The 12,993-nt window shown below is 41.9% G+C and overlaps 1 protein-coding gene, 1 long non-coding RNA gene and 1 other non-coding gene across 4 annotated transcripts in view; 1 reads left to right on the top strand and 2 right to left on the bottom strand.

Annotated features, from left to right (window-relative positions):
* hmcn1 (hemicentin 1) overlaps nucleotides 1-12,993 on the bottom strand; it is an 89,938-nt gene that overhangs the window by 49,687 nt on the left and 27,258 nt on the right. For both annotated transcript variants that reach the window (XM_085386199.1, XM_085386201.1), the window contains exons 5-11: nucleotides 11,687-11,858; nucleotides 9,655-9,761; nucleotides 5,640-5,760; nucleotides 5,236-5,499; nucleotides 4,983-5,127; nucleotides 4,275-4,396; nucleotides 841-1,110 (exon numbers count right to left, since the gene is read on the bottom strand). In XM_085386199.1, coding sequence (XP_085242325.1) covers nucleotides 841-1,110; nucleotides 4,275-4,396; nucleotides 4,983-5,127; nucleotides 5,236-5,499; nucleotides 5,640-5,760; nucleotides 9,655-9,761; nucleotides 11,687-11,858 — 1,201 coding nt within the window. The remainder of the gene's footprint in view (nucleotides 1-840; nucleotides 1,111-4,274; nucleotides 4,397-4,982; nucleotides 5,128-5,235; nucleotides 5,500-5,639; nucleotides 5,761-9,654; nucleotides 9,762-11,686; nucleotides 11,859-12,993) is intronic.
* Nucleotides 9,721-10,540, top strand: LOC146650234 (uncharacterized). The gene is made up of 3 exons (XR_014908103.1): nucleotides 9,721-9,784; nucleotides 10,166-10,318; nucleotides 10,406-10,540. It is a non-coding gene; the product is annotated as an uncharacterized LOC146650234 (long non-coding RNA).
* On the bottom strand, nucleotides 10,478-10,559 carry trnas-aga (transfer RNA serine (anticodon AGA)). The gene has a single exon. It is a non-coding gene; the product is annotated as a tRNA-Ser (tRNA).

The raw sequence follows: 12,993 nt of genomic DNA, 5'->3' as shown, positions 1-12,993 counted from the left end.
TCACTCAGTGAGACGAGCCAAATGACAGAGTTCCTCTCAAAACCTGCCTGAAGCGCCGGCTTCAAATATTCACTTAGAAAGACAACAATTTGCTCTGAGGTAAGGTCACAAGAACACTTTAAATTTAGGTCTAGAAAATAAAAGCCACTTTGAGTAAACGGCTCTCCTTCTCATTTAAAAAGAGAAGAACGCCAATTTGTCTTCTTTTAAAACCACTGAAGCCCAAGAAGTAAAGCATGCGGAGAGATTTAGGCTAACATCGTGCAGCATATGGATTTTGAATTTTCTTCTTCTCTGGTCGTATAGCCAAGCAAACACAGGATGTTCATCTGGACAGATTGAATTAAGGAAAGAAAATAAGAAAAATTCTTCACTCATTCAGACTTCCTCAATTCCTTTCTCAAATGTTTCTGGCTGAGATCCTGTGCTAATAAGTGGATTTTAGCAGCTGTACCGCATCACTGTTTCCTGCCCAGGTGCTGGCAGACACTCTGTGGAGCTGGCCAGATAGATAGCAGCACTCTTTCATCCATGCAACAGTGTTCCCGACTCATGTCAGTGAAGCGTTAGGAACACGACTATAAGTGCTGTCCGGAGATGGAAAACTCTACTTCAGTGTTGCCTGAGAGTCAACCATAAATAATTTTCACACATCTCATAAAGCGAAAGAGTGAAATATGGGGAGCAGGGGAGGGAAGGGAGGCAGGGGCACTTAAGAGACATATATTTTAGAAAAGTGGTTGTGTTCGCTGAGAATTGCAGGTGCAGGTACAAAGCCACACAGACCATCAGCAGGTTAAAACCTAAGAACACACAAAGACATAAACACACGCTCCTCACCTTGTACAGTGAGGTAGAGCCGCTCTGCAGTCACCCCTCCCTCATTTACAGCGTGACACTCGTACCAGCCAGAATGATCCGGGGTTACGGCGGACACCTGCAGCGAAAGGTTGGCGAGGACGTTCACGCGTGGGTCCAGACGGGCGTCTTGGCCTCCTCTCAACCAGGTGAGGTTGAAGCTGACGGTGCTAACGACGTGGCAGGTGAGGACGGCCCGGGAGCCCGGGGAGGCAGTTACGTTACCCTGGACTGTGACGGCTGGAGGGGGCTCTGTGTGAGTGTGAGAGCAGGATGAACGAAGGTTGTTGGCAGCAATCGAAAAAACGTGACATCATAGAATAAACAGCAGTTCAGAGCAAGTGGTTACTTTCTTTGTGACACTTACGTAAGTAGCGACAAAAAGAATCCAATCATGGAAACTGCCCTGACTTTTTTGGAGTCAAGTTTTTTAACCTAAATTTTCTGCACGTGCACAAACTACGAGTTATTGGTCGACTGGTCAGAAGCTGTGAAACACACAAATGTTTGCAAACAACCAAACAACCAAAAGAGATATGAGTTACAGATCAGACAGATAGACCAAAACTACAGAAATTCATATATTTCTAACGGTCAAATAATACAGGATGTACACGTGTATTGTTCTTAGCCTCTGGAAATGTATTCCTTGATGTCCTCACACGCCTGAGCAATAATTTATTGTTTGCCTGTTTACAACATTTGCTCAGTCTGATTTTCTTCTGAAATAGATGTGCAAAGGTTTTTTGTTATCTTTTGAAGCACTCGCACATCAAATGATGTCCAAAGTTTGTCAGATCTTATATCCACCAAACTTGCCTGTTGTCCGTCTTTTGTCGCGTCATCATGTCAAAAACAGAAATCGTGTGAGCCTTGCCGTGTCATCAATCATTTTCTCAGTGTGGAACCACAGCTAAGTAGAGAAAAGGGTAATAAAAGGAAAAGTAGAAAAGAAATGGAAGATGTGGCGGTGGAAGCTTTGGCTCTGATAAAGGGAGGATGCTGGGGATTTCAGAATAGCTCTCTGGGATTAGGATGACATAAGTTTGGCAGCAGGGGCGGTATTATTGTCATGATCCTGGGTCCTTTTGACCCAGCGTTTTGTGTTTTCTCTTCGCGATTTTGGTTCTGTTCTTCCTCTGGTTAGTGTTTACTCTGTTCTGCCCGTGTGTTCCTGTATCTAGTCCGCGTTTCTTAGTTTGTGTCCTTTCATGTGTAAGTTCCTGTTTTATTGTGAAGGTCTGTGTCTTATGTGAGTGTTTTCAGTTTGCCTCCCTAGTCTCGTCATGTTAATTACTCCCAGCTGTGTCCCCACCTGTATGTAATCCCCCTGTGTTCTCTGAGTGTATTTAAGTTGTGTCTTCTGTCATAGTAGTTGCTGGTTCGTCTGTGTTGTTTCCCCTCGGTCTCCCTGTATGTATTTCCCCGGACCTCCCTGCACCGTCATTCTTGGTTTGTGTTGTTAGTTTACCCAGTTTAGGTTTCAGTTTCATGTTCCTAGCGCCTTTGTTGTTTGCATTTTTGTTGTTAATAAACACTCACCTGCACCAGAGCTGCCGCCTTTTGGTCCTATATATATTCCACACGGCTTGCCCCCGCAAACCGTGACAATTATGTGTTTGCATGTGTATAAAAAACAGGGCCCTGTCATCCTGTTCAGAGTATAGCTGGCTCACTAACAAAGGTTGGACTTGTGGCTGAGAGGGGATTTATTTCATGAAATTTTAGGGACATCATAAAAGGCAACAGTTAGCCGCACTGAGCTACCTCCGCAACTTTGAACTGTAAACACAGCAGGTGAGTTACGCTCATATATTACACAGGACCCTGTCTGGCTTCTTCTTTTGCTCTTCTGTTTCACAAAGCGTCTTTCAACCTTCTCCACCCAGTTTGGCAATAATTATGCAGATGAAGCTCTGTGAATTCCACAGAGACGAAAGTTTCTTGGAAAGAAAAAACTGGACAAAAAAAGATGGAAACATAATTTTTATTTTGCCCAGTGGTGAGACTAAACATATAAATCACTGTATGATCCCTTCTGGTTCTGTCCTTGCTCAGGGCTTAGAGTGATAAAATTATCATCCAAAAAATGATTTACGTGATCTTTTTTCTCGTTGTGGATAACAGTCAGTTTCTGTGGCTCAGCTGCTTTATCAAAACTGTGCATCCAAGTCAGTGACCAAACCAAACCATCAGTGGGATGTTTTTTTCCTTGAACATCCTGCAGCTTAATTGCAGCTTTATGTTTTCTCATCTTACACTGTAGCCACAGCTCATTTCTTTACAAATGACTCACAAAAACCATACCATAGGCTCCATTACAAACCTGCACTGAGGCATGGATTACAGCATCATGTTTTACGCTCCATTAAGTTACATTAATCTTGCCATCGTGCAGTGTCTCTGCATGGGCTCGACTGCAGGAGAAACTATAAACTTTAGCCCATGTTGACTGCGACATAGATTCCAGCCATAGGTCCATAGCTTTTGTGTGTGTGCATGTGTGCATTCATATCTTTGTGGGGACCAAAATCCCAGTCCTAATCAGTTTGAAGGCATTTTTGAGACTAAAAATGTGGCTCTGTTAGGGTTACAATTAGGTTATGGTTAGGTTTAGGGTAAGGGTTAGGGTTAGGGCATGGGGCTAGGGAAAGCATTATGTCAATTAGATGTCCCCACAAGATATGAATACCCAACATGTGTGTGTGTGTAAACCTGCTAAGCATGACATATACCTGCTGCTCCATTTCACTCAGTAATAACGTGTTGTTTTCTAAACATTGCCCTGCCAGCAGATCGATCAGACTTCATTTACATCTGTTGACAGTCTAATGCTCCCCAGCCTGTAAGCGTTCCTGGCCAGCAGCCATGGCTCATTTAATGTAGTGATGGAGGGTAGCTCACTAATAATTACAATAACAATAACACAGCAACACAAATTCTGAGAATTACTTTAACTTAGTTTATCATTTTGTTGTATTGTCATGCCTCTCCCACACTGCTAGAGGTAGTTTATACTTGCATTAGACAACAACTAGCTTACAGGCAATAAAAGCTGGCCCGGATTAACCATCTCTCGCTTCCACCTTGGTTCGACTCTCTTTTGTGTTTGTGTTGTGAATTCTCTTTTGTTTAAACAAAAATCTTCTAGGTTCTCATTATTTGTCACACATCTAAAGCAAATTTGTGAAAATTGGAGGCTTGTCCGTGATTTGTGCCTGAGATCTCTGACGGTGAGCCCAAAAGATCCCGGACGAGCCCCCATTTATGTTACTTCCATAATTTGTAATCCATAACATGAACTAGAGACTCAGATCATAGTTTTTAAAAACAAAAGTCTTATTTAAACGACTAGAAAACGTTAAATGTTTTGGAGCTGGTGTTTCATGATTTTTGTGCAATAAACTTTTGTTTACCTGATACATCCAGAAAGGTCCGAGCTCGCCCTGTTCCAGCGCTGCTGATGGCAATGCACTCGTAGTAACCCTCGTCCTTTAGAGTTACCTCGGCTATTTCCCATAATGCACTGTCAGACTCACTAGAATGACAGAGTCACAGGAAATTTGTGAAAAAGTGTTAACGACCAGCAGATTTACTTTATTTTTTGCTTTTTAAGAATCCTTTTGGTACTCTATCAACTCATCTCTGTAAAATTTAACTGAATTTAATCTCGAGATGGAAACAAAATATAATAGTTTTACATCCTCCAGCATGTCCATTATAATACATCTGTTGAGGACATTATACCTTTTCTTACAAAGCCTGGAAATGTAGTAACAATTAAAGACATTAACCATAACCAACAAGCCACACATAGCCAAAATGATTCATAAAAACACCCTGAAGGTGTTTAGGTCTTTAACGCTTGCCCCAATAAAGATGACTTTTCAGAGCTCACCTGTCCCTTAATGACCAGTTTTGAGATCTGAGTAAGCATATGGTCTGGCAAACATTAGAATAAATTTAGGGTTTTTTCATAGGTTGCAGAAAAGAGCATGACTCCAAATATAAACGACAACAGATTGAAAAATCAGTCTTCTTTGAATCACAGTGGTCCTAAGCAGAATGTGTTAATCTTAACACTTAATAGATGATATTATATTATTTTGACAGCTGCTGCTCACCTGAAAAGTTGGTCCACCCCAAGTCTTCCTCCATCCCTGCTGAAGCGCAGTGTGAAAGGGATGAAACTCTCTACCTGGCATTTGATTATCCCTCTCTGGAGGTAGTAACCATGAGTTTTGGCTGGCATCAGCACCTTAGGAGCATCTAACGGGAAGATAAAGAAGCAAATAAAGTCAGGAAAATTAATAAGCAAATTGGTAGGAAACCTTTTATATATCCATCTAAATATGATTAATAATATGCATCACTGACCAGGTACAATATTGGAGAAGGAAACACTCGAGACTCTCTGGAACAAGAAACCGTCGCGGTCATATCCTGTCACTCGCAGGAAGAAGGCCTCGTTGGGTGGTATGAACTCTGTGATGTTCCAGAGGTTGTACGGTTGACGGTCCGGGTAGTACCGGATTGGCAAAGTTTTGATCACTGTGCCAGAGATAGACAGGAGCTCCAGCCTGTCAGGTCGAGCAGGAGGAGAGAGTCCAGTGGTGTTCAGAAGGATATGGGTGGGAATACCTGGAAAATCAATATGTGTTGTGTCCTCATGTGGAATATTCTGACATCTCAAAAGATGAAAGCAAAAAACCAGCAAGTACAAAACAAACAAACATCACATCCTGTTGTTTCCAAAGTTTTTAAATGTTTCCTTTACCGACCTTGAACTGGCCTACTGGATGTCTTTTTAAAGTCCATGGTGGCTTTCCTGGAAAACCCAGCTCGGAAGTCGATGGTACTGAGACCTGAGATACGGACTGAGTGCCTTCCTTCACTTGCGGTCTGTATTAAAAAGGTAGAAGTGTTTTAGGTCCATTTGTTTACCAGATACTGTCTTTGAGGTACCAAGAATTCTTAATGGATAAACCTTTATTCTTAAATTTCAGATGTTTGATCCAAGCTGATCCTTAATGGCGATATGATTTATAGCAGCGGTCCCCAACCCCCGGGCCACGGATCGGTACTGGATCTGTTTGGTACTGGGCCGCGAGAGTTGAAGCTCGGGTGTGAAATTTATGGTTAACAGGGATTTTATCGTTTTTATCTTTAACTCGGTTTGCCTGGGTCTTTTCCTGTGTGTTATGAATACATTTGGTACTGGTACTGGTTTTATTTTGTTGTATTTATCCGTGACGCCTTAAAGGCAGGTCCGTAAAAATATTATTGGACATAAACTGGTCCGTGACGCAAAAAAGGGTTGGGGAGCGCTGATTTATAGGAATCACCAAAAGGCTGTTATAGTTAACTAAAACGAAACTAAAACATTTTAGGCTTTTGAAAAATATAAAACGACTAAAACTAATTATTGAATTTGGAAAACCTGATCAGCTGATCAGAACTCATGAAACTATAATAGCTCAGATTCAAACAAATGAAGAGGGCGTGGGTCATCAAAGGCAGTGCTGAGTGGTGTAAATGACAGACACAGCATTGGGAAGAGTCTTTTGTATGCCAACAATCCCCCACATGTACAGACACGCCACTGACAAAGCCACTGCTAACAGCCTAATATCTTACATCTCAATCGGGAGATGACCTATTTGGTCTAAGAATCACTTTAAACACAACGACTATAATCAGAGAGCAGGTAATTGCTCATGTGGTCCTCATCATGTGGAGGTGATTTGAAGCTTTGAAAAATAGAGACAGAGTAATTACAATGAAGTATATGTTGGTGAGAGGTGGAAACCCCTCACCTAAGGTGAAACACGCCGGTGGTGTCACAGACACTGAGTCACAGGGCAAAACAAGGCACGCAAACCTAAACTGTCATTTGCAATTGCCTGAAATCAAAGAGAGTTTGTGAATTTGCTGCATTTATTAATGACTACGTTCTATCTGACGTACAGTAAAGAGAAAACTACCAAATAGGATAGTGCAGAGCTTGCAGGCAAAGATGAGCACAATTATGAAACTATAGGTGAAATTGCTCAGATAATGAGGGGATTTGGTTCAGCCTCAAAGGCTAATGCCTGCATTAAACCCACCCTACTGGCTGCCACAGCATTACACTTGGTCTTTAGTTGGTTGTAACTGAGGGGATAATTAGGAGAGAGGTTCTTCAAAGGTCACTCCTTTAGAAAAGGCAAAGAACAGTGAGTGCAATTAAAACCACTCCCATTTCCCAATTTCACACCCACCCATACAGACTGACCTGTCCAGGCCTGAATACACCAGCGCTTAGCTGAATCAGATCTGTGCTGAGACATTTATTTGCTTTCTGGAGAATCACTGATTGGATTCGTACGCAGAGCTTTAATAGTTTTTTTTATTGGTTACGACTTTAATTCATTGAAAAACTAAAGCAAATGTGCAGAGACTGAAGAAGTCGTTGGGTGAGTGACATTAAAAACAACGTTCACATGAACAGAACCAACTCTCTGGGATTTCCTTACCTTAAGCATGCATCTATACAAAAAACAGTATAATTTGAGCGTATGCCTTTGTTGCATCCTATAATTTCTTAGTAGCTGCATCTGGTTATAATGTCAGTTTATTTTCTTTGTGCGAGTCCTGTGATATACTGCAAGCAAATGAGTCAGAATGACTTTAATGAAACACCAATTTAGGAAAAAAGTGCCTGGGGAGGCTTTAAGCTATTTTACATGCTTTTCAAATTAAAACTTTATCATTCCTATCATGGGTTACAAAATTCTGTAAACACACTCTTCAAAGTAAGCATATGGAAAGTCTGCACTGTAATTCATATCCCTAGATCCCTTTTTTGTGCAGTAGATATGTGGTGCTGACAGACAGCTGTACCACAGAGCTCTAATGCTGGAGCTCCTTACTGCTGGTGATGGCTTTAGATATATCTCTAGATATATAAATTAAAGCATTTTAGCTTAGGGTTAGCCACTTGTGAATGACAGCGACCTCACAGTTTGATTACCTTATGTGCGTACAGAGGTGGCGAAGTTTGCTTTTAGTGCAAACTGAATTTTTTTACAGTATGTGTACATGATCTTACCTTACAGTGAAATAATTAAATTCAATTAAACAAAATTGAGATTAATGTTGCAAGAATTATGTGAAGAAGCAGGTGCTGATAATTGGGTGAACCTGGCTTCAACACATCACTACTTTATCCAATTAAAGTCAGATTAAAATGGATCAAATTCCTTTTCACACAAAAATCTGTGGTCCGGGTGTTACACTGGGATGTCATGGGCCATTAGCGTTACAGAAACCCAGCATGGTAGAATAGCTAAATCCCCCTCAAGTATTTATTCACATTTCTTTGGGTGCCCTGGGAAATACAGCTACAGATGACAAGGAGATATGTATGTCTAAAAGCCTGTTAGAGTGATGTGGGGAAAAGCCACTTTCCGAAAGGAAAAACAAGATGTTTTGGGAGTTTAAGCTGAGCAGCGGATCCCTGAGTCTCTGAGGGAGAGAATTAGAGGACTAAATGTGTTGGGGAGGGGAGAAGGACGGAAAGAGGAAGGAATATTCAGTAAGTGACAGAAAGGGAGTGAATGATAGAGTCGGGAAGGGGGCAGCAGCAGAGGCGACTGGATGACATGATTAAGACAGAAAGTTGCTGTCTCTCTTTTTTTGGTGTCTGTTTATATCCATCAGCACTTCTATAAACACAGATCACATTGGATGAGTTAAGTCAGCACAGAACTCAAAGCTTCCTGAGAGCTTTTTAAGCAGATATAAAACAGAACACTACAGATGATTCACCTTAGCGCATATTTCAATCTCAGAGTTTCACTTACCAGTACCCCCAGTAGAGAAAAACAAATATAAGCAACATATTAAAACCTGGAAAGGTTCACGAGAGGTAATTCTGTGTATCAGGGAGTGTTTTCCCTGTCACACAGAAGGAATAAGGAAACAATCTGAAAAGAGACAGACCCCAGCAGTGGCTTAACCTGTGGGTTAGCTGCAGATACAGCTGGAAAGGACTCGTTTTAATTTCTATTTTGCCTAAAAAACAAAAGAAAGAACTACAAAATAGAAGCATCGTATATACTGTGGAATATCATGTAATATAAAAGCCAGAGAGAGTAATATCGCACCAACATGTAGAAAAAGCTACAGCAATACAAATGTTCCACCCATTAATGCTCTCTCATCGCTCATATGCACCTCCCAGAGTTTGATGCACACTTTTTTATTAGAGGAAGCGCTGAGTCGACATTTTTTCCACTCTATGCAGAGATGAGTGCACCACCGGGGGCCTCAGAGGCAACACTGACACAACGCCGACAAATCACTCAGGTTAACAAAATCCAAAACATCTGGCTTTGACAGCAGCAGTGACAACGTGTGACAGCTGGGTGCCAAGATTAGACAGGAGCAGAGCTTTGAATGTTAAACATTGTCTCGATCCTCAGTGTTGCTTTAAAATCCATCTCAGGGCTCACGTGTGTTTTTCTGATCATGCTTTGATTCACTGGGAATCCGAGATGCCTTCACCAGACAGCGTGCATGTCAAATTGATTACATATCATTGTATCTCAGCATGCTGATATATTACTGCAGTAATTCAAGTTTTGAACCTTCTTCAAGGCCACGGCTCCCTCCTGGGGTCTACGTTGTTACCTCGTTTCAAGGCTACACCACTCAACTATTTGCAGTAAGCGGTCTTAAAAGCAGTCCAGCGATGGTAGTTGTTAGCAGGCTGTTATTTTACACACATTTTCTGCTAAAGAATGAATTGTTTACCTTGATAGACCACATCCCAGGCTGTGGATCCTTGATGTTGACAACTTTGGCAGAGTTGGGAATGTGCAAAAGCTCAGTGAGGCCATCACTCTTCCCCACAAGCTTCCCTGGAGGAACATAGACATGGACCGTGAGATAATTATTTACCTTTTCTACAGCTTTGAATTATACAACCTAATTCTTAACTCTTGCTGCTGGATGGATGCACGTCTTATAAATCATCCAAGATGTCTTTGATACATTAGCCAAGATACTGTAATTAAAACATGTGCGCAATGTATGCATCCCAGATGTTGCTGCAGTCTTTACTATGGCAGACAGAAAAGAAGACGCTTTCGAACACTGTAGTTAAGTTACTATATTATATGTTCCTACGTGTTAGTATCGTCTAGTTGCTGTTTTAGATAATTAGTCCTTTTTTTAAATTGTTGTTTTCAATTTAGGATTTCTGTTTTGATCTATGTATTACTCTAGCATCATGTGACTGGTTTCTATATTTACTCTATTCTAGCTTTTAGTCCTGGTTTATTACTACCAGTAGGTGTAGTAGTAGTCTTCCCAGATCTCAGTGGGACCTGAAACCTTTGCCACTGAAACTGTTACGTCCAGATGAACAGAGATTTTTGAGATTCCCTTACCTGGATGACTGAGCATGCATTAAGACGTAAGTTTATGCTTTGGTCCCTCAGTTAGTATTCATATTTGCAGTATTCTCTTTTGATTATGTGATTATCCCTTCATGTCTTCTCAGAAAATCAGCGACTACAGCCTGTCAGGGTTGGTTTGCTCTTTAACTGTCTGACGGCTGAGAAAAGCATTGTGTCGTTGTCGGCAGGATTCGAACCTGCGCGGGGAGACCCCAATGGATTTCTAGTCCATCGCCTTAACCACTCGGCCACGACAACTCTTGTGAGATCTGAGCTGACGCTCGTCTGTTCTGCTGACTCTGCTATCTGCACCGTGTGTGCGCGCCACATGGGACACCGACACCTGTCACTTCACTGTAGCTTCTCTCTGGCTTCTGGCAAAGCTAGAAAGCAGAGTGTGTATTTTACATACTGCACATAGAGAAATCTCCTCTAAATTCCAGAGAAACTAAAAAAAGAAACAAAGCTGATTTTGGAGGCTCTGTCACGGTTTCATTTCAAACTGTGGTTTTGGGATCTTGTCAAAATTGACACAATTATGAACATGGATAGGGATAACTGATAAGAATTTAGCGACTCCGATTTTCTTATTGATATCACAACCATCCCTAACCGGCAGTAAAGAAATTAGATTCATGCGACTTAAATGCATGCTGTGGGTCAAATGTTTGTGCATGTTTGTTGTGGTATTTCCCCTCTTTGCTGTTTGGAGTCGTTAATTTTGATCCACCGTGCAATATCATCTGGAAAGCTTCATTTTTCTGCATGACAGTGATCCCAAACACACTACCAGAGCAGTTAAAGCATCCCCGGATAGAGAGAAAAACACACACACACACACACTATGGAAAACTAACAGTCATGGACTGGTCTCCCCAGAACCCAGATCTCAACATACTGGAGCCGTGTGGGATCAGACAGGCAAAGGAAGAAAGGCAGTCGACATCCAAAGAAGAACTCTGAATGTGCTTTAAGAAGCCTAAACTATTCCTGAAGACTACTGAAAGAAACAGGAGCGCTTGCCTAAGAGAGTTCAGCCAGTGTTGAAGAACAAGTGGCCATAGAAAATATTTGTTTTCGAGTTCATCAGAGTTGTACAAACTCTAGTTTTGCTTTCTATGTTGTATTTGCATACATGGCTGCACATGTTACAACAGCTCTGCACTTATTTCACTTGCTCTTATATAAGAAACGAGCAATGACTCAGTACTTTTGCACAATATTGAATGCTGTACAAATTTAGCTATTATTCATTATTCATCATTTTAAATGAATGAATACATAATTTATACACATTTTAGTGAATTCTATAAACAATGCAAAAAATACATCAAAAACGAAGCTTTTTAGGAAACATGTTGACATGTGGTTTACATTCATCATACCCTGGGGGTTCTTGATCTCAATGTCAGGTGCCGGGCCACTGAGTGCCACGGTGACTTCCTTGAGACTGGGGTCAAAGGGCATCTGCCACGTGTTGCTGACTCCAGTGAAATGATCAGTGGACAACAGGTGGACCTTTGAGGACTGCACTGCCTCCTCCACCCATTTAAGAACCTACAGCGATGGAAAGGAAATGTGAAGAATGCGTAAGTTACACATATATGGTGTATAGTTTTGGGACCCTGAATCTGTATTCAAACACCTGACAAAATATAATGGAGACTTAAGTGATATAGAAAACTAACACACAAACTGCATACAAGGTCAGCTTCCCAACACGTGAACGCTTTGATCTGGAAGTTTCTAACGATGCTCCGTGTCCTGCCTCCTTCCTCTGAGTCTCTGTGGAGAACTCAAGCCATACTGTGTGTGACCCACATGTCTCGCTATCCAGGACATGTGATGGAACATGCGCTTGTGAGAGCGTTCATCTCAAAAAGGCCTTAGGAAAATGATGACTGCATGGGGAAGCATTATCTGATTGAAATTTAGTCTTGTTGCCTCGTTTTTACCTCTCCAGTAAGCATGTTGTCATTTCTTTTTGCACCACAGCAGGCGAAACTGATTTACAATGGTTTATGTTTCCTAACTGGGCGGATTGAGATGCCTGAAGTTTAACTGACTTTGATCTATGACGATGATCGAATGTTTTCACTACTCCCAACCGGGGCGGAGTCTGGCTCTCGTCCTCGCGTGTCCTCGATCACTGATAATTACTCACCTGCCATCCATCGCCGACGATTACTCCTGCTCTACTTAAGGCCTCAGTGGAGTCTGATTCTTCGCTGGATTGTTGCGCTAATCTCCGTCAGTATAACCCAGCTTGCCTAGTGATTTCCTAGTGCTTCTTTCTAACATCAGCTTCTCTCCCTGTGTACAGAATTCCCTGGACCCTTGCCTGTTTCCCTTCCTCGTGGATCCCGAGTGGATGACAGTGAGTGAGCTTGGACAAGACTGGATTGTGGGTTGTTGTGAGTCACTGGCTGTGTGAAGAGGAGCTTGGATCTTCCCTGGACCTTTCCCTGCCTGCCCCGGGCCCGCTGTTTCCCTCCCAGCACTGTATATATGTATATATTTCACCTGGTGTCATCCTTGTAAATAAACCATCTTTTGACTTTTACCCAGCGTGAGTCCTGCGACTGAGTCCTGCCCTCGAAACCATGACAGCTAGTTAGAAACCACTTTACTCATTCATTCCTCTGCACACCTCCAGACCAGAATGCATTTGATGTTGACAAAAAATGCTGCT

This window comes from Rhamphochromis longiceps, linkage group LG17, assembly GCF_057381845.1.
Source record: "Rhamphochromis longiceps isolate RC_006_pf linkage group LG17, R_longiceps_female_GT1.1, whole genome shotgun sequence".
NCBI lineage: Eukaryota > Metazoa > Chordata > Actinopteri > Cichliformes > Cichlidae > Rhamphochromis > Rhamphochromis longiceps.
Note: the sequence above shows the minus strand (reverse complement) of the source record. Positions and strands in the feature narration are given on the sequence as shown.